General features: G+C 38.4%; 1 protein-coding gene across 2 annotated transcripts in view; it reads left to right on the top strand.

The window, feature by feature from the left end:
- Positions 1-18,725, top strand: part of COG6 (component of oligomeric golgi complex 6) — a 93,621-nt gene extending 74,896 nt beyond the window's left edge. For both annotated transcript variants that reach the window (XM_054015230.1, XM_054015229.1), the window contains exons 14-19: positions 4,027-4,158; positions 4,950-5,117; positions 9,559-9,666; positions 10,594-10,647; positions 14,045-14,124; positions 18,490-18,725. In XM_054015230.1, coding sequence (XP_053871205.1) covers positions 4,027-4,158; positions 4,950-5,117; positions 9,559-9,666; positions 10,594-10,647; positions 14,045-14,124; positions 18,490-18,637 — 690 coding nt within the window. In that variant the 3' untranslated portion in view covers positions 18,638-18,725. The remainder of the gene's footprint in view (positions 1-4,026; positions 4,159-4,949; positions 5,118-9,558; positions 9,667-10,593; positions 10,648-14,044; positions 14,125-18,489) is intronic.
- Positions 18,726-21,300: the final 2,575 nt, after the last annotated feature.

The raw sequence follows: 21,300 nt of genomic DNA, 5'->3' as shown, positions 1-21,300 counted from the left end.
CTAGAAATAAATCTGATGTGGTTAAAATATAATTTTGATTATAATAGTCCCTGGATAGCTTAATTTATTTGTGATTGTCTGGGGTCTACACTGGGGGGGGGATCGAGCCAAGATACTTCAACTTCAGCTACGCGAATAGCTATTCGCGTAGCTGAAGTTGAAGTATCTTGGATCGAATTACCTGGGGTCCACACGGTGTGGGATCGACAGCCGCGGCTCCCCCGTCGACTGCGCTACCGCCGCTCGCTCTGGTGGAGTTCCGGAGTCGATGGTGAGTTCGTTCGGGGATCGATATATTGATCTCAGATAAATCGATTGCTACCCGCCGATACGTCAGGTAGTGAAGACGTACCCGAAGTCTTAAACTATTTATCTGGAGATTTTAAATAAATTGCTGTTTAGATTCCTGGAACTGCTTTCTTTCTAAAGGACCTTTCAATTTTTGTTAGTTACTGTTCACATGCTGAATCCAGATGATTAGACCATTTATTCCTGCCTATGCTCTATAAATTTGACTTAGGGCTCTTTTACACCACTTGCGAATGCTGAATTGGAAATGTACTTTTGCTATAGTGAGGTAAATAATGCAGAATGACTGTCTAGATTAAACTGAAATGTCGAGTCTCACAATATGGATGCAGTGCTTCCTGCTTTGATAGATCTACATTCTATGTCTAGTAGTCTGTGGAGAGAACAGAATCACATTTGAGCAATTCTTGATCTTGAGTACTGATGTGCCCCACATTATATTAGTAAGTAAAAAGTGTCACTAGTACATAGAGCTACCAAAGTGTGTTTTTCTCAAGATACCATGAGTTCAGGATTCTCGCTCTTTGATCCTCATGAATTCAGTATAAGTTATGATGGAAAACGCCTAGCTCTTAAGATTTTTGATCCTATGTAGCACATGTGGGCTTGTTCAAGAGCACTGCAGTAGTGAGCATACTTCCAGTGTCTCTGAGGCTCCAGTTCTGTGGTCAGCCAATAAAAGTTCCCAGCAGATTCAACCAACACAGTTTCAGTTCTTGCTGGAATCTTTTTTCTGTTTCTTTCCTGCTTCTGTTCAGGCTTCTGATTTGGCTTCTCAGGAGCTGTAATACTGTACATCAGTAACACATGTAGATCCTCAGCTTGGTGCCTGAAGATAAGTAAATCTTGACCTGTGGAGAGTATAGGCACTGGGAAGTTGTCTTGGTTCCCCAGACCAGGCTTGAAGCATTGACACCTATGGCAAAGTTTGGTAGCAAGGGATCTTCTCCACAGTGCATCAGTTGTGTGGGTCTTTCCATCCCCACTAAATACCAAAGAATGCCTCCTAAGGACAAGAGTCTATACAGGAGCTCAGTGTCAGGGAGTCTTTCCTATGCTGCCTTGGCTTTTGTATGTCAGAGCCAACAGATTGGTTGAACAAAAGGACTTTCCCAGGGCCTCCTGGGTTCAGCGCATCAGCACTGTCAGAATAATGTGTTGCCAGGGGACCTTTCTTGCACTCCCACAGGATTCCTATCCTGAAGAAACTGTTCAGCATCGGTCTTCTCCATGCCTTCTTGAATTCAGTGTATCAGTGCTGGTGGAGCAGTTTAGAACCATAGTCAGAGTTATTCAATCTCTATGCATCCTTCTTTATGCCTCTGTTTGCTCTGTGCTGGCAGATCAAAAGTCTAGGAATTTTGGATTCTTCCTCTGCTATTCTTGTGGTTTAGTACCAGAATAACATGGCTGCTCAGAGCCCTCAGGATATCAGCATTAGAGTCTCACGTGGCTGGTGGTATTTGCACTGTTGAAATGAAGTAAGCAAGCTCCTTGGGAGTATTGGCATATCCTTGGCTTATTGGATTTCTGGACTGTTGTCATTAGAATTTGGGCACCTTTAGTAGTTTGAGCCCTCATATTGTGTGGTTTCTGGTGTTCCCTGCACATTCATTGTTTGGTTTTAAATGCCTGAAGTCCTACAACTGTGATGCTTTTGCACTGTATAAGCTTTGACACATTCTCCTCAACTCTGCACTTGCCAGTGTGTGTTCCCTTGACCCACGGTAGTGGGAAGATTCTGTGGCACTAGTTCATACAGGCACTCCCACCTTCTAGCAAGGATGTTGACACTTGCATCACCCAACATATTTTGCTGACCTTTATGTGAATGACTTTCTCATGCCCTGAACAGAGTTGTGATTACTAAGAAGAGGCACAGGCTGCTTCTGTCAGTGCAGTTAGCATCCTTGCCTTCTGATTATCTCAGAAAGGATTGTTAGTGCTGGGGTCTTCTAGTGTGGATTTCAAGCCATACTGATGTCCTCAGTCAATGTTCTGCCTCTTCCTAAGATTACTACATCAGTGTGTGTGTATGACCTAGGCTCCAAGATTGTAGGTAGGTAGGTGGTGTGGGTCAAGCACCATTTAATTAGCAGCTAGTTGGGATGTTTCTTGATATCTCAAGACATCATCAATATTTCTGGCCTAATTGGCTCATATGAGGTGTTTTGGCTCTTCGTTGCTCCCATATCTACAAGCCCTGTGGTAGACAATGCAGCCTTGTACTGGAATGCCTGTCTGGACCTATCAGTGGAAACATGTGCTTGAATTCCTGTTTGGACACATTGCCCCTTGAATTTCAGATAACACTATTATACTTTTTAGTACAGTATATGTCTTCCCTTATCTATTGGGTCACTATCAGGATGCTGGAATTACTGAGTTCAAATAAATGACTCTAAAGTTCCAATGTTACAGAGCAGACGTTTGGAATAAGTAAGTGCTCTGGATGTATGGCTCATCCCCAAACTCATTTTCCAGATTAGAGATTGAAATCTCTCCACTCAAACAGTGGGAAGCTCCAGAACTAACTGCCAACATTGAGATAGAATTTTGAATACTGAATTCCATTACCTCAATGGGTCTTGTAGTTTCCATCGCACACATCCAGTATAGAGCTCCTTAGACATGATGTCTCTGAGTAGATGGCTCATGTCCTCTGCTGGTCTTTCCAAAGCCATCTACCAGAAAGGCTTGCATTTTCAAATGGAATAGTTTTGTGATGTGGTCTGAACTGGTCCACATTAATACCATTACTGGTGGTGTTCCCTTATCACCAGAAAAGTATTCTGTATAAAGCTGTCAGAAAGTCAAGATTAAGTTGAAAGATGGATGAGTCCCCTGAATGTAGTTTAGGTTTCCATTGGTAAGTCATAGAATCCCTATACATTTCATTATAATTTCAGTTGGAAAGCTAAAGTGGAAGAACATTTGGGCTATACTCTATCAAGAAGAATGTGATCTAAGTTTTCTATTTGTTCAGCCTGTTACCAATAGCAGGTAGATATTCACAGTGCCTTAAATGTTTCCTAAATGTACAAATTATGAAAGCTTATGTGCAAGATCCAAGGGAGAGGAAAATTGTCCTTTCTTAACCAGAATACTCCCCCTTTTTGGTTCTGATTTTATTTAAGAAAGTTCTGTTATCCCAGCTTCTGTGGGGAACTTGTAGCGCACTCATTGCAGAATTTTGTCCACTTGATAGCCTCTGTTCCTCTGATTACTTTTCTTCCCTGGAAACTGTACAAGGTGTCTAAATTATTTGTCCATTATGAAGAGCTGTATAAATAGCATGATGGGCTATTGACTGACTTCCAGCACTCCGAACTTCAATAAAAGGACTTAAGTTTATATTACTTTTCTTCTCCATTTTACAAGCCACTACAGATTTTAATTTTGCCAATTTCTTGAAGCACCCATGATGCACGTTGCTGAATACTAAGTTTAATGCTAGATATGACTGAGATGTTAGGGGAAGGTTGGTTTTGTTTACTGTCAGTAAGTAATAAGTGATATTGTAACGCTGGGTGTCATAGGCAAGTATATTTTGGAACAAGTTATAGATCTGTCCAGTGTCAAAATATTGAACTCCATCTCTGCTTGACTGTGTGTGACATTACCAGTAGCTGATTGGTACCTAGTAACATGGATACATACTGCTTATTATTTCCTGTGAATATAACACAAGTAGGGAATAAACTATCTGTTGTCTAGGTTGAACTCCCACCACCGGATCTTGGCCCAAGCTCTGCACTGAATCAAACACTCACATTGCTACGTGAGGTTCTGGCATCCCATGACTCATCTGTTGTGCCTTTGGATGCGCGTCAAGCTGACTTTGTCCAGGTATAGTTTGTAGAGTTCATTTGAACACAGAGAAATATGCACATAATTTGGTCTCAATATAAAAAATACTGAAGAGGCATGAATTTGGTTTGCCAGAAGCTGGGAATGGGTGACAGGGGATAGATCACTTGATGATTACCTGCTCTGTTCATTCCCTCTGGGGTACCAGGCATTGGCCACTGTTGGAAGACAGGATACCGCGCTAGATGGACCTTTGGTCTGACCCAGTATGGCCATTCTTATGTTCTTACGGTTTTTGTCTGCAATTGTTTATAGGCTTCCTCCCGCCCCCCCAGATTTTAATACTGATAAGACTGTGGCTAATAAAATGGACAGTTATATTACAGCATGGAATGTCCTATTACAATATCCACATTCTATTATCCCATTGATAATTATTTATTTAAAATTACATATATATATACACATATACTATGCATATATGCTTGGTCCTGCCCCAGTGTGAGCGGATGGACTAGATGACCTCTTGAGGCCCCTCCCACCTATACATTTTTATGATTCTGTGAACCACCAATCTTCTCTTCTGAGTTGCTCCATCTCCTGGTAGGGTAAAATCTGTTCCTTTCAGGTTCTTATACCACACCGCTAGTCTGGTAGCTCATCACCAGCTGGTCAAGAGCTATTTTCATTAGATCTCAATAGGGGACCTCTCATTTTTTTTAAATTTTGTTTTGGGAAATAAATAGATGATAAAGGCAAAATGGCCACTACCCCGCAAGTCTAAAGTCTCATTAAACATTTTTTTCCTCTTGTTCATATTTCCCTTTTAGGTTCTGTCTTGTGTGCTAGATCCATTATTACAGCTATGTACTGTGTCTGCTAGTAATTTAGGCACAGCTGACATGGCAACCTTCATGGTAAATTCACTATATATGATGAAGACTACCCTGGCTCTCTTTGAATTCACTGACAAACGTCTGGAAATGTTACAATTTCAGGTAAGTGTCAACAATAAGTAGAAAGTTTATCGTATATTGTTTTATAGCTGTGAATAGCAGACATAACCAACATTTTAAAACATGGGTGCCTAAAGTTAGGCTTCTAAATCCATATGCACCTAAATGAGGCATTATTTTCATAGATGCTGAGGAGCCCCACTTCCACTGATTTCAGTGACAGCTGAAAGTACATAGTATCTTTGAAAATTACACCTCTTTTATTTAGGCACCTAAATATTGATTTTAGGAGCCACATTTCAGGCACCCAGGTTTGAAAATTTTGACCTATGGTTTTTTATCCGAAAGTAAACCAATATAAGTGAAAGTATTGTTTATTCCAGTCACTCATTTTTTTAAGACAAGCGATCTGATATAGTTAAAACAAATGGAAGTGTAAACACCAATATGCAACATCCCTAATGATCTACTCCTGGGGGAATTCTGCGCCACTGCATGCATGCATAATGCGCCACACATATTTTTAATTTTTTTGCAGAAAATAGCTTTGCCGGAAAGTTGCTGCAGTTCTGCCTTTTGCCCACTTCCAGTCAGCTAGGGAAGAGAGAGAGTCTGCAGTGCTTTCTTCACAGCACCTGTCAAGCCAAGTCAGGAGACTGGGGATATGGGGAGACAGACAGCGTAGGGTTGCTGGGGGGTCACAGACAGAGGCTCATAAGGGCTAGTGGGGCAGGACAGACTGCCCCAGTGGGGCAGAGGCTGAATGGGAGTGGAGGCTCAGGGCCACAGGGGGAAGGGAGGAGTGCAGGGCCACATGGGAGAAGGGGGTGGCTGAGTGGGGGCACAGGGACACATGGGGATGTGGGGGAGGTGCAGGACCAGATGGGAGAAGGGAGTGGCTGAGTGGGGGCACATAGACACATGGAGATGGGTGGAGGAGGTTGGCTGAGGGGGTGCAGGGACACATGGGAGAAGGGAGGCGACTGAGTGGGGGCACAAAGACACATGGGACAGGGAGGGGATGGAGGGAGGGGTGTCTGAGTGGGGGTGGAGAGATGTGGACGGGGGTGCAAGAACATGTGGTGCAGGGACACATGGGGACAGGGGCATATGTGGCTGACTGAATGGGAGAGGCTAGGGATCAGCCAGGGTGTGCATGAAGGAAGCTCCCTAGCAATCCCTCCCTGCCCCCCTCCCTCCCCCCCCCAGAATACCCATTCCTTACTTCTCCCATCCATACCCAATAACCCTCCAAGTTCACACCCAGGCACCTTCCCAGCAATTTACTTCCCTCTCTCTCATTCTTCAGTTGCCTCTGACTCCCCCAAGCCTTTCCACTGCTTCTGAGGGGTGCGGGTAATACGGTTCTGTATTGTAGTTTAAATGAATTATTACTAAAGCCTGGTCTACATTGTGTGTGTGTGGGGGGGGGAAGGATTGATCTAATTTACGCAATTTCAGCTACATGAATAACATAGCTGAAGTCGATGTACTTAGAAATACTTACCGCCGTGTCTTCGCTGTGTGATAAGTCAACAGCTGACGCTCCTCCGTTGACTTCGCCTGCACCTCTTGCTCCGGTGGAGTACCGGAGTCGACGGGAGAGCCCTTGGCAGTTGATTTATCGCATCTAGACTAGCTGCGATAAATCGACCCCCGATGGATCGATCACTGCCCGTCAATCCAGCGGGTAATGTAGACAGGCCCTAAGAGTTCTGTATTAATATGCCTACTAAAGAATCTATTTGTCAAAAGAAAAAAAAAATTCCTAAATCTTTTTTGTCGTCTGTATTGTTAGACATATTTGCTGACAGGTATTTTGAAATAAATTACCAAAATAATTGAAACTGGTGTGATTATATTGTGATATTTTGACAAATAAAATATGCTGAATTTTAAAATATTGTGCACAGAATTTTTAATTTTTTGATGCAGAATTTTTAACTTTTTGGCATACAATTCCCCCAGGAGTAATGATCAAAGTATGATCATCAGTCAGTGAAGTTTTTTTTATCTCCTTACTCTGAAGCATCAGGGATGACTATGGCTGGAGATTGGACAGGGAGAGCCAGGGCTCTGAGTTGGCACCAAGCATTCTCTCTTTCAGGTGCTTGGCTGGTTGATTCTTGCTCTCATGCTCAGGATTTAACTGGTCGCCATATGTAGGGTCAGGAAGCAGTTTTTCCCCAGGTCAGATTGGCAGTGACTTGAGGGGTTTTCATCATCTTCTGCAGCATATGGATGTGGATCATTTGCCAGGACTATGTGGGTATAGCTCACTTAATCATTTCCCTGTGGGGGAAATTGGGCACTGGTGCACCTCAGTCCCTCCTAGTCTCTGTCTGTGGTGTATAATAGTCTAGTCTTCTGTGGGCTGTAATATTTTGATCTAATTTTGATTTTTTTAGTTTAGTGAGCAGGTGCTGGTGGCCTGTGATATACAGGCAGTCAGACTAGACAATCTGGTGACCCTTTCTGGCCTTAAACTATGATTATGAATAATCAAATTCTGTTTCCCTGAACATGGGGATATATCCATGGTAGGATTAGATGTTAAGTTTTTTCCCTAGTGCTTGTTTTTACTTAACATGCCAAAACAATATTTTACATATTGTAATATTTTGAAGTTAATAAGTAATGTTAACACTATCCACAGTTCACTAAGACATTAAAATACATGCTTTTTGGATTGTTAATTTTGGGGCACGTTTGGCACAATCCATTTTCAGATGTATAGATTACTTATGCCCGCAACTCTGCACTGCATCCCATGTCTTTCTTTAAAATGTTTCCCAACATAAAGCACAATTACAAGGGGTTTCTCTGGACATGTTTTTAATTAGTGACTCTCCTGTAATATTTCAGAGCGTTGTGGAGGTTATCTCTTACCCCTCTTTAGTATCACCACTATGTCATTAGCAATAGAAACTCTGGCACTTGAAGCTGGCCATTTAACTAATTAAAAAAATTCAGATTGTCTAAAACCAAACTACTAATGTGGTGTTTTTAAGATACTTCTGGAATCCATTTATTCTGCGATTCAAAATCTAGAGACTAGGTGGGAAATGTTTGCTGCTAACCCGCATTCACTTTCTGTAAACATTTCACAGTTAGATCTAAATTGGAAGGGATGTCTTGAGGTCATGCAAAAGAAGGTTACTGATTTTGAGATAGACTAGTATAGAACAGAAACATTTATTGGGGGTATTCATCAAGAATAATTTACTGAATAGGAAAATAGAGACCTTTGAAAATTATTGAAATCACCATTTTCAAATACTAGCCTTTCCTTAGAGATCAGGAGGAAAAGATGTATTTTATTATATTCTAGTTTCCATAAATTCATTAGAAAATGATGATTCTTCTCTTGAGATATCAAAGTTTTGTAGGATACCTAATAAAGGTTCTGTATCTGCTATATCTATTAAATTAAATTGGACTCTTTGTGCTGTAATAGAAGTTTTTGTTTCTTGTGTAGACCAGGAGAGAGAAAAAGCAAATGGAGGATGATGTATTAAAAAAAGTATATTTCTTCACATCTTTGTAAGGCCACTCAAACCTGAAGAAGAAAATTGCTGCTCCTTTGGGTTGAATTGACTAGATTTGGGTTCTTTGTTTTTATCTCTAGCAAAGTTGCAGTTGTACAAAAATTGTTAAATGATTTTATGAATATATGGCATTTTTGATATCTCAGAGGTAATAAGGAAGCTTTTTCTGAAGATGATAAAAGCAGAGCTGACAGTTATACAGCTCTTCATTGCCTAATTTTTGAATAGGTGCTTGTAGCTAACTTTCTCTTTCTTTAAAATAAATTCAATTATGCCTTTTGAATCCTGTACTGATTGCCTAACATGGTTTAGGTTTCAGTTTTATTCTCTTCATGAAATCTTAATGGTTTCATTTTATTTTTTGTTTGATCTTGTCTTGCACTCTTCAGCATTTTCAACAAGAATTTGATTATTTCTTTCATGTAGTTGCAATGCATTATATCATTCTAATTTTGATATTTTACTATAACTTTTTGAAGTTTTAATTTTAAAGCATTAGTATTTGTCTTTTATGGCTATGGATTTTTCAGATTTGAGCATTTAGGCCACAGTATTACAATGTGGGCAGACCCATGTGTCCAAGCCCCACTGAAGTTAGTGGGGTTTCATCTGTGCACAGGGTCTGCCTGCGTGGAGCTTACTGCAGGATTGGGACCTCAGCTTTTGTCAAAACATCTTGCTTCACTGAGTTCCCTGGTAATGCAAAATAATCAAGATCCAAATTGGCTTTGCAAATTAAATCTTTTTAAAAGGTATAAACCACATTGTCACTTTTTATTCTTGGTTTTCCGTAGTGCATGTGATTTGAATTCTTAGGTGCTCATTCTCCTTTTATTCTGAGTTGATTTTCTGGATGACTACTAAACTGTCACTTTGTAATTTAAGAACAACTTTTATTTGTTTCTTTTAACTATTTCTTCCCCTCCAAATTTCAGATTGAAGCACACTTGGATACGCTAATAAATGAACAAGCCTCCTGTGTATTAACTAGAGCTGGTCTAAGTTGCATATACAAATCTGTGCAGCAGCACAAACCAGAGCAGGTAAGAATTTACTTTTTCAGCAGCCAATGGAGTACTTTGTTTTGCCTGAAACTGTGATGCTATCTATTTTCTGTTGTGGCTATCCTAACTTCAAGACAGTCAGAACTAGTGTGACAAAAATAAGTTTTTACTATCTCTTGAAAACCTGCAATCTTAGCTCCTGTCCACTCATCTTTTTATATAGCTTATTTGTTATACTACAGGTATTATTAAATTCCTTTTTCTCTTCAGCTAGATTTTTGTCCTTTATCTTTTAACTTCAGTGAACTCAAAATTCTCCAAATAGGTTCCCATGATTAAAGGTGATAAATTAAGCATGTGTTTGGAGAGAGGGTAGTGTATTGTTCTGTAGAGGAGGATACCTAGATTTAGGGTTCTTGTTTCCTAAACCAGTAGAGAGAGTGATAGTGTGTATGTGTGTGAATGCCCCAACATAATGGGGAAATAATGTTAAACAAGCATTTTTAAACGTGGCAATCCCCATTAAGATGCTAAATTTGATTTTTTGGTCAACAGAGGCCAATTCCTATTCTAAGCCTATTTTCAAACTCTGTTCTAGATTATACTGATTCCATGAAACAATTTATAATACAGCAAAACGGTGGAGACTGTAATGATGTTGTCTGTAGTAATGAAAAGGGAGGAGGAAGTGGTTGGGAGGACAGATGAGGAGCTCAGTTTTAGTTATTTTTAATTTAAAGAAGTGATAGGAAATGATAAATGGCCTGTTTTAGTGAATGTATTACTTACTGCTTTCCTGTACCTACAGGTGTAGTTGTTGATAGTCATAACAGGTAGCCAGACATGGTCCCTGCCCCAAAGAGTTTACAATCTAGTGTTGGATTACAATAAAATCTTAATCTAGGATTATTTTCACATTTTATCCACTTGTTTAAAAGGCTGCTTTATTTGATTACCTATTTTTAGGGGCCCCTGGCAAACTTGCCTAGCTTGGATTCAGTGTCACTGAAGGCTGCAATGGTGAGCTTTTTGCAATTTCATGTTGAGCTGTGTTGTTGCTATGACTTTTAAAGGAATAGTGTCCAAGTTATAAGGCAAAAATATTTATCTAAAAATCTGTGTTTTGTTTTTGGAGCTTAATATCTGTATTTCTTCTATAAACATTTTCAATCCATTCAACAGACTTTAAGAGGTAAAAAACATTCTAAAAACCATGCATAATATACTGAATTAAAGTTGTAGGTATATACTATGAGAGAAGGAACTTTTAATAGAATTAAGCCAAATTGTGCATTTGGTTTTCGTCCTGTGACCCTTTAACTATGTTTTCATCTAGCTGTAGGTCTTAACAAATCAATTATACTGTTTAGAAAAGAAAAATGAACATTTATCTTATTCAGAAATTATTCAAGAATAAAATGGGGTATTTTGATACAGATGGTAATGTGTGTTATTACAAAACTAATTCAAAGATTTGAAGAATTCAAAATATTTTTCAACTGTTTCCCATAGCAATCATGTCACAAAGAAATTTTGTAATGTTGTGTTGGGTCATAACTAGGGCTGTCAATTAATCGCAGTTAACTCACACAATTAACTCAAAAAAATTAATCACGATTAATCACACTTTTAATCAGACTGTTAAACAATAAAATACCAATTGAAATGTATTAAATATTTTTGGTTGTTTTTCTACATTTTCAAATAAATAGATTTCAATTACAACACAGAATTCAAAGTATACAGTGCTCACTTTATATTATTATTTTTGATTACAAATATTTGCAATGTAAAAATGATAAAAAAATAGTATGTTTCAATTCACCTCATACAAGTACTGTAATGCAATCTCTTTATCATGAAAGTATAACTTACAAACGTAGATTTTTTGTTACATAACTGCACTCAAAAACAAAAGAACATAAAACTTTAGAGCCTCCAAGTCCACTCAGTCCTACTTCTTGTTCAGCCAATCACTCAGAAAAACAAGTGTGTTTACATTTACAGAAGGTAATGCTGCCCACTTCTTATTTACTATGTCACCAGAAAGTGAGAACAGGCTTTCACATGGCATGTTTGTAGCCAGCATGGCAAGGTATTTATGTGCCACATATACTAAACATTTGTATGCCCCTTCATGCTTCGGACATCATTCCAGAGGACATGCTTCCATGCTGATGGCCCTCGTTTAATAAATAATAATAAAAAAAGTTAATTAAATTTTGGCTGAACTGCTTGGGAGAGAATTTCATGTCTCCTGCCCTGTTTTACCCGCATTCTGCCATAATATTTCATGTTATAGCAGTCTTGGATGATCACCCAGCACATGTTGTTCATTTTAAGAATGCTTTCACTACAGATTTGACAAAACACAAAGAAGGTACCAATGTGAGATTTCTAAAGATGGCCACAGCACTCGACCCAAGATTTAAGAATCTGAAGTGCCTTCCAAAATCTGAGAGGGAAGAGGTGTGGAGCATGCTTTCAGAAGAGTTAAAAGAGCAACAGTCTGATGCGGTAACTTCAGAACCTGAACCACCAGAAAAGAAAATCAACCTTCTGCTTGTGGCATCTGACTCAGATAATGAAAATGAACATGCATTGGTCTGCACCGCTTTGGATCATTATCGAACAGAACCTGTCATCGGCATGGACACGTCTTCTGGAATGGTGGTTGAAGCCTGAAGGGACATATGAATCTTTAGTGCATCTGGCACATAAATGTCTTGTGACACCAGTTACAACAGTGCCATGTGAACACCTGTTCTTACTTTCAGGTGACACTGTAAACAAGAAGCAGGCAGCATTATCTCCTGCAAATGTAAACAAACTTGTTTGAGCAATTGGCTGAACAAGAAGTAGGACTGAAGTTTTACATTGTTTTATTTTTGAGTGCAGTTATTTTTTGTACATAATTCTACATTTTTAAGTTCAACTTTCGTGATAAAGATTGCACTACAGTACTTGTATTAGGTGAATTGAAAAATATTATTTCTTTTGTTTTTTACAGTGCAAATATTTGTAATAAAAATAATATAAAGTGAGCACTGTACACTTTATATTCTGTGTTGTAATTAAAATCAGTATATTTGAAAATGTAGAAAATATCCAAAAATATTTAAATAAATGGTGTTCTATTATTGTTTAACAGTGCGATTAATCGTGATTAATTTTTTTTAATCACTTGACAGCCCTAGTCATAACTTTTTGAACTACAGTAATCTTGCATCACATAAAAGAAACCCATCACTCTTCTGAAACACTCATATTGAAATTTAAAAATCCATTAAACTGTGTTTTGGAATATTTTAATTGTTTCTAATAGTGGGCCTTTGATCTACTGAAGTAGTACAAATACAAAATTATTTGTGAACTGGTAGTAAGACTATCAAGTTTCTAAGTCTTGAGAAACAAAATTTTGCTTACAATGATGTTACACTGTGAAACATTTTGAATTGCTGAGAGCAAATATTAATTCTAATGAGTTGTAATCACTGAGATTTCTTTTGCCTCAGTGCTTTGAAATACAGGAATTATAGTTATAAATGATAGGGAAAAGTAAACCTTTCATTTTATGCAAGTAGTTCAGTGAAGCTCAAAAGTTAGGTACTGAGCATATGTTGCAGTTGATTTTTGTTTTGGGGAGGTGTTAAGTTTCATTACACTGTAGATTTAAAAACAAATTATCAGTTAATGCTTTTCATCTTAAACAACATGCAAAAGTTAAATGACACAGATGCAATCTCACAGTTCAACAGCTAGCTATAAATGAACTGTCAATCTTCTCAGTAAACCTTTGAAGTACAGTTCACTGGAAAGGTGATTATCTATGCAAATGGCATTTTAGAGTTCCACAGCTACTTGGATTCACTGATTTCCATATGAAACTTGCTGAGTTCATAAATGAAAAAAGAATTTTTTTTCCTGAGTTCTAGCCTTAAAAAACTCAAACGGGGTTGTGTAGGACATGCTGTATATTTTGATTCATGCATTGTCACTATTAATAAAGATTCTGCAGACTAAAATCTGCCCTCAGTTATGTCTGCGCAGCCCTTTTTTTCTCAAATTGTGCTGTTAATTAACACCAGTGCAACTCAGTTGTGTTCAGTGGGATTGCAAAAGTGTTTCTGCAAATGCACCATAGTTGTTAATGTTGTTGGCTAAATAGCGAGAAAAAAAAGCAGTTAATTCTCTCATAGCTATGTTGTATCTGTAGGGCTAATACAACTAACTGTGTGTGTGTGTGTGTGTGTGTAGGAGCTAATTGGCTGGGTAAGAAGGTGCCATTTTAATATAGTCACTTTTCAGAGGAGGACTGCATTTTAGAAGAAATTTGCATGTTGTGGTCTGTAGCATGTTCTTGGTGCTTTGGTGTGGTGTATGTTGCCAAGCTCTTACTTTTTATTACTTCTTCTAGGTTCAGTTTGATCGTTACCTCTCTGCTCCTGATAATCTGTTAATGCCACAACTCAATTTCCTTCTAAGTGCTACTGTGAAGTAAGTGTTTTGACTGAATTTCTTTGTTCTGTACTTTTGCACATTAAAAAGGTATAGATTGAGTGGAATATAGCAGAGTATGTTAGAAGTGGAATTATTCAGTTGTAAATGCTATTCAGATATGCTTTTAGGTTCTACTTTAATTTGTTTTGGTTGCACTTTCTTGAGCAAGTAGTTAGTAAGGAGTAATTTTATAACTTTCTAAAGTAGCTACTCTGGAGTCCATGAACACACTGACATGACAAATACAGATTGGAAATAAGGCATAAATTTTTTAACGGTGAGAGTAGTTAACCATTGGAACAATTTGTCAAGGGTTGTGATGGATTCTCCATCACTGACCATTTTAAAATCAAGATTGGATGATTTTCTAAAAGATATGCTCTAGGAATTATTTTGGAGAAGTTCTATGGCCTATGTTATAGTGGAGGGCAGACTGGATTAACACAATGATCCCTTCTGGCCTTGGCGAGCCTATGAATCACACTAATATATTTAGAACTGTGTTTCTCAAACTGGGGTCGCCGCTTGTGTAGGGAAAGCCCCTGGCAGGCCGGGCTGGTTTGTTTACCTGCCCCGTCCTCAGGTTCGGCCGATTGCGGCTCCCACTGGCCGCGGTTCGCCGCTGCAGGCCAATGGCTGCTGGAAGCAGTGGCCAATAAGTCCCTTGGCCCGCGCCGTTTCCAGCAGCTCCCATTGGCCTGGAGCGGCGAACCGCAGCCAGTAGGAGCCGCGATCGGCCAGACCTGCGGACGGGGCAGGTAAACAAACCGACCCGGCCCGCCAGGGGCTTTCCCTACACAAGCGGCGATCCCAGTTTGAGAAACACTGATTTAGAACATATTCCCTGTATCATTGTCAGTTTCTCGTCTCTGTTGGAAATTGTTTTAGTTATTTTATAAGCCTTCCAAAGATATATGAAATATGTAATTCCCCACAGAAGACTTTTTTATTCCAATTTCTATATCTGCTTTATAGAGTCCTACAGCTTTGTTGCACTGTACTGTAGAATATTGATATTCTTGTCTCATTTAATGTGGTGCTGCAATTATTTTTTGCAGAATTTTGTGACTTCTACTTTGAAGTATTAAAGTGAGGATTTTATTATGTATCTCTCCTCTTGTTTTCATGAATATATTTTAAAATATGACAAATACGGGCATACTCCACCTTAAGGCTAGAATATGCCAAGAATTTCTTTCCAATTAAATATGAAGCTCATGAAGACATTGTATAACACTTATATTCAAAAAATTAGATTTGCTACAGTGATCAAAAGGTCTCTTGCCACTATTTTTGGCACTTTGTGAAAATACACTGATTATATAGTATCATGTGAAAAACTGTTAATATGAGATTAAATTTGTTATTTTAATACTACAGAAGTCAGCAGTATCAGCAACATTAACTGTCCATTTTTATGTATTCATTACACAGGACACTGTCTTGTCATTAAAATGGTTGTATGTATGACTGAAAAATTATTTTTGCCACCATAAAGTTTAAGAATCATTAGCATTTCCCTCCCCTGCTTTCTTGCTGCTAGCAATGTTGGTGAATCCTGCTGATTAGTGCTTGCTCTTCCTTGTTTGGTATCACAGGAGTTCTGCCTGCCTAATGTTTTTTTTAAGAGACTTGGCATGTGGCAATGTAAGCTTCTGCAAGCTGAGGTGCCTCCGTTTTACAGAGTGCCCACCTCTAAGGGTGGTAAAGTATTTCAGTCTCTATGCCCATCAGCTCAATGGCCTTTTTATTAGAGGCTAAGTAACAAAAATAATAGGATGTTTTAGTACAGACTAATTGTGTGTGCAGTTCCTAATCAGTCAGCAGCAGTTTTCACTACTCACCACCTGCTTGGCCTGTATTTGGAGAAGGCCAAAAAGGAGGCCAGCTGAGGTCTCACAGACTTATAAATATAGGTGCCCTCTCATGGGATCCCAGTTGGGAGTTGGAATCTCCTGGAGAAACAAGGAGATTTAGGGGAAGTGCAGCGAGATGTTCTATCCACAGACATTCATAGTCTCTCTAGTCTCAGCTAGATTGCTCCTGCCATAGCTGTCACCCTCAGTTCTTGGAGAAAATTGTGTATGTTTGGTAGAGTGCCTTACATACCCTCTGTGCAACAGAGGAATTTCATGATGGGAGCTGTGACCGGAGTCAGAGGAACAGCACCACAGCAATGGCAGACAGGGTCAGGAGACAACCTCAGTGATCTCAGATTTCATATAGGCTGCCAAGCAGACATCACTAGATGTACATGTGGCACTCTTCAGAGAAAAGAAAGGATTGTGGAGCACAGCTAGCATAGCTGGACAGACCTGATGATGTCAGGACATCAGGAAAACTGTACAGAGAATAGCTAATGTGAAAACTGGGTACAAAATACCCCTATTTTTTAAAATGTATTGTTAATACAACAAATTATAAGGTAATATACCAGACTCCAGATGTGACTGTGCAAACACTAAGTTGACGGCAAGCTGGGGTATAAATCTGCCCCACACCAGTGTGCTGAACACTTGTTCTGTCCTGTTGGGAGCTGAGAGCTGATTGTTTGTCTCTATAAAGCAGGACATGTGTTTGTAGCAGGAGATTAGCCGTATTATTGATTCATTCTGATAATTGATTTGTAACATTTAAACGCTATAACCAGGAAAAATATTTATAGTGGATCCTGTTGTACTTGTTTCCAAATAAAGAAAATTCCTTTATTTGAAAGCTATGTATTAATATTTTAGTTATGGCTATAATAAAGTTCCATTTTAGTTTGAGTAGGAAAACAGAAACTGAAAATTGAAATAAGATGCTATTTTTAGTAAATGCAGTTGTTTGTATTGATAAAAATTGTATTATGTTATGACATCTGAAATCCAAATGCCATAATTAATGACAAATGCACCACTGACACCAGTTGTTGAAAAGGCTCAGGTGTTGATGCAGTTCATTACTTAATAGAAATATTTTTGATAAACTGGTTTTCCATCAAATTATTTTAACTGAATATTATCTTATGTAATTCAGTTTGCCAGCTCCAGATGAGTAGCTTCATAAAATATTTGCTTAAAGATTTTCACATGTCATCAGTTTAACATCTTTAGGATATGCTGAGAAGAGAGTTGCTATCTGTTTACCCAGAAAATGTGAATGTATTCCTGTACTTGCAGGATTTCTGGATTTGCTGTTGTGTCTGATCCATTTTCATGTATTGTAATAGTCAAGAAATTTAGGAAATCCAAACGCCTGATTCTTAGCAGTTTATCAAAAGAAAATACAGTTTAATAATAATTTATTTCTGCTAATCCTATTTGCTATAAATTCTGTTGCTTAGTGTTCAAATATTTAAAAGTAGGAAATTTTGTTGAAAAATAGTTGGAGACTTACAAACATACGTCTTGAGATTCTTTTAACTTCTCAAATCCCAGTAGTCCAGCTGACCTGGTGCCAAATTGAGACATGGCATTAGTGGGTATAACTCTGCTGTCTTCTCTGAAGTTACTGCATGTTACACCAGATGTGACTATGACCCATGATCATCCTGATATCATTGAGAACTCCCAGTGTTTGTGAACCGACATAGCAGAAGTTACAGTTACTGTACAGTTAATCTACATCTAGCTATGTACTGTAGATATGCATAACTATAGACAAGTTGTTATGGTAACTAAAGCAAACTGAATGTACAGGTAGAATGAAAAAAAACACACCAATTCATTGTTTAAAATGTTCAAATATTTTTTGGAAATCACAGTGTTATGATTTTAGTCTCCAAACTCTCCTACTTCCAGTAGCATTCATTTCTAGCCCTGGCAATTAACAAGATGACAGAATCTTAATACTGTTTTTGGTTCAAAGTAAAATATAACAATACACTGGACAGAACTGGGAAACTTTCAATACCTGCTCATATTTGAGCCATGTTGTGAAGTAGGATATCACAAGGGGAGGAACACATTTTGGTGGTAGATTCTTTTTATTTAAAAAAAATAGTAGCTGAGGAAAAACCGCTTGATAGGATTAACATTCTATTAGCAGTCCCAGCAAATTGCAGGTAAAAAGATCATGTATGCAAATTAAATGCAGTTTATTCCATTTTTTGCAATTTTTCATGTTGCAGAAATAAAGAGGCTTATTCCATGCTTATCAAGATCACATATGTGGTCTTACGTGTGTATAGTACACAGAGACAAAAAAACGTTTTTGTTGTAAACGCTAAGCTGATTATTTTCACTATTGAAACAAAGGACTTGTGATGCATCCAAAAATCTTGGATAGTGGAAAATCTTCCACATATATTCTGTTATAGATTTAATATCTTGATCGTAACTTTACTGTACACTCTGTTCACATAACTTTTTCGTTTTTTAGAGAGCAGATAATAAAACAGTCCACAGAACTGGTCTGCAGAGCCTACAGTGATATATATGCAGCTGTGATGAATCCAGCCAATGAATATAAGGATCCAGAAACCATACTACACAGATCTCCTCATCAAGTTCAATCACTTCTCTCATAAACTTATTTTCCAAATTATGTTGCGGAACACTTACCGTAATGTTACTTAACATTACATTCCCTTAATATTAAAGCCTTCAATATTTGCAGTCTGTTTTTATATTTTTGAATTTTGATTATAACCGTACAGTTACCTTGAAGGGCAGTGATGGGGTTTTGTTTAATATTTCTAACAGAAGTCTGGCCATTTCTATACACTTTGTGTTGAGTTCTTGCTATAGACAAGAACAAGAAAATAGAATATAGATTAATAATTATTTTTAACTTATTCTTGGAAAGGAAATGAAGGATCATGACAACTTTTCTGATCAGAAATGAAAAATTATAGTCTGCTACTTACTACACCTAATTCTTTGAATAAGATGTTGAAACACTGTCTTCTGACATCATTAGTGAACTAGCCAATACTCTCTTAATTGCTGTTTCCCCCTGCTTTTTTCCATTCTATTCCTAGGTGCTTTATTCAACAGCCCATTACAACTACGCATATTATTGTTGTTTGTATTGTCATAGCATCTAAGAGCGCTAGTCATGGACCAAGATCCCATTGTGCTAGGTGCTGTACAAACACAGAACAAAAGAGTTTCCCTCCTAATAGTACATAATTTGGATATAGCTGATATACTTCTGAATATCTAGAAGTAAATCAGCTTTACATCCTGTATGTCATTTCAAAATATTTGGCACTGTGGCATACTAAGATTCTTTAAAGCCCACTGATTTTGTGTCTCTGGAACAAGGTAAGAAAATGAATTTTGTTTGTTATTGGTTCTGGTGCTTTTCTTGATGCTACTGGTGCCCATACCAAAACAATCTCAATTCAGAGAACAAAACATTGCCTTTCCAAATGTAAAGGAGAATTTAGAAGGTTAGTAACTTAACTGTGAATTATATTCCATTGTTAACAAGGAAAATAATTCAGACCATTAGGCAGTTAAAAAATGTATAACACATTTCCAATAAGAATAGGAAATATAGTAGATTCCACTTACTAGCACCCCCTCAGTTGCCAGCAAATAGTTGCTATTATCCAGCAGTTGCTAATAAGCAGAAGACAGGTTTGCTAGGCAACAGCCAGGACACGACGTGCTGGGATGTGCCTTCCCTGGCTGAAGCCCTGCAAAACTGCCTGTAGGCAAGGCAGCAGCGGGGAGGAGGGCTGCAGCGTGGATGCCAGGGCTTTCTATGTGGTGCTGTGGCGCTGTACCATACCTCTCCCTGCTCTCTCCAGGGGTTGGGGATCAGCACGTCCCAGCACTTCCTTCCCCACATGCTGTCCTGTGCACAGGCAGGTTTCCAGGGATGCAGTCCCAGAAGGAAGTGTTGGGATGGTCTGATCAATGGCCCCGAGCATGTTTCTGGGACTTCAACCTGGGCAGGCACGTTCAGCACTTCCTTCTCTGGCTGCAGCCTTGCAAACCTGCTTGCAGGTGGTGCTTTTCTTCTGAACAACATTGGCAAGGGCACGCTGCTTATTAACAATCTCCAAATCCCATTAACATTAAAGTCAATAAGACGGGATTGGCTCATGGCAAAATGATGCTATTAACCAAGAGTTGTTAATATTAATCTACTGTATTTCAATTACTCGTGCAGTCTGTGGTGTCATTCACAATGTGGGCTGGATGTAAAATTCTGTAGAAACCCTGCGGATAGCCCAACAACTCTTGTATGATTCTGTAAAACCTACTGGGAATATAGTTTTTAGTTGGCATAATGCATTTTTCTCGTGTTCTGGAAGCTGAAATGGTGATCCATTTGTGTTTGATTAAATGTTTTTTCTTTAAATAATAGAAATCATTAAACAGAACCAAAAAAAAAAGTCATTTTTAATCCTTGCTTGAAAACTGTACTGTTGTGGCCCGAGTGTCAGCAATGGCTTTGGGTACTACTGGAAAATGAAGAACTGTTTTGTATGGTAGTCACCATTACATTTTGTCTTTGCAAGCAGATCTTATCACTGTGGGTATTTCCTGTATTTAGCATGGAGAGTACTTTCAGAACAAATTGAAATGAACTACTTACCTTTGTTAAATAAGTTATTGGTGACCAGTGTAGGATTTTTACAGATGATCTGTGCTTCCAGAAGGAGAGTAAAATATATAATAGAAATTTTACTGGATTTCCAACTGACCTGTTAAGAGACAGTGAAAACATTGTTATAAATTGAGAATATTTGCTTCATTCAAGAAATCCTGCCCAGAAAATCAGAGGTTACCAATAAGGGATCTTTATACTATGGAAGAAGGAGGCACAGGTGGGAAACCTTCCTTTGGGAGACCTCAGTTTCCATGTTTTCTTTTCCTCCAAGATTTTGTGTAGAAGGTGGACAGCGGGTTGTTTCAGGTGCTTCGGTTTAAGCTGGTGCATACTTAGATGGGATGAGCTACCATTCACATAGAATTTTGTATTGTGTATTTTATTTTTTATTGTGTTGGACTCTGTACAACGTATGAATTCTGGATGATATGACATTGTATCATGACCATTACTGTGTTATTGTAAGCCTGTATGTGTGGATTCACTATCGCTGACAAGACATACTGGAAGCGCACACTGCAGGCTGAGTACAGTGTGGAATATTTAACAGTTAGGATGCAGGCAGTTTTTAGCATAACCTTTGTGTGGTCAAAGCACTATCATTAAAGAAAACCAGTCTTCTCT

This window comes from Malaclemys terrapin, chromosome 1 (genome assembly GCF_027887155.1).
Source record: "Malaclemys terrapin pileata isolate rMalTer1 chromosome 1, rMalTer1.hap1, whole genome shotgun sequence".
NCBI lineage: Eukaryota > Metazoa > Chordata > Testudines > Emydidae > Malaclemys > Malaclemys terrapin.
Note: the sequence above shows the minus strand (reverse complement) of the source record. Positions and strands in the feature narration are given on the sequence as shown.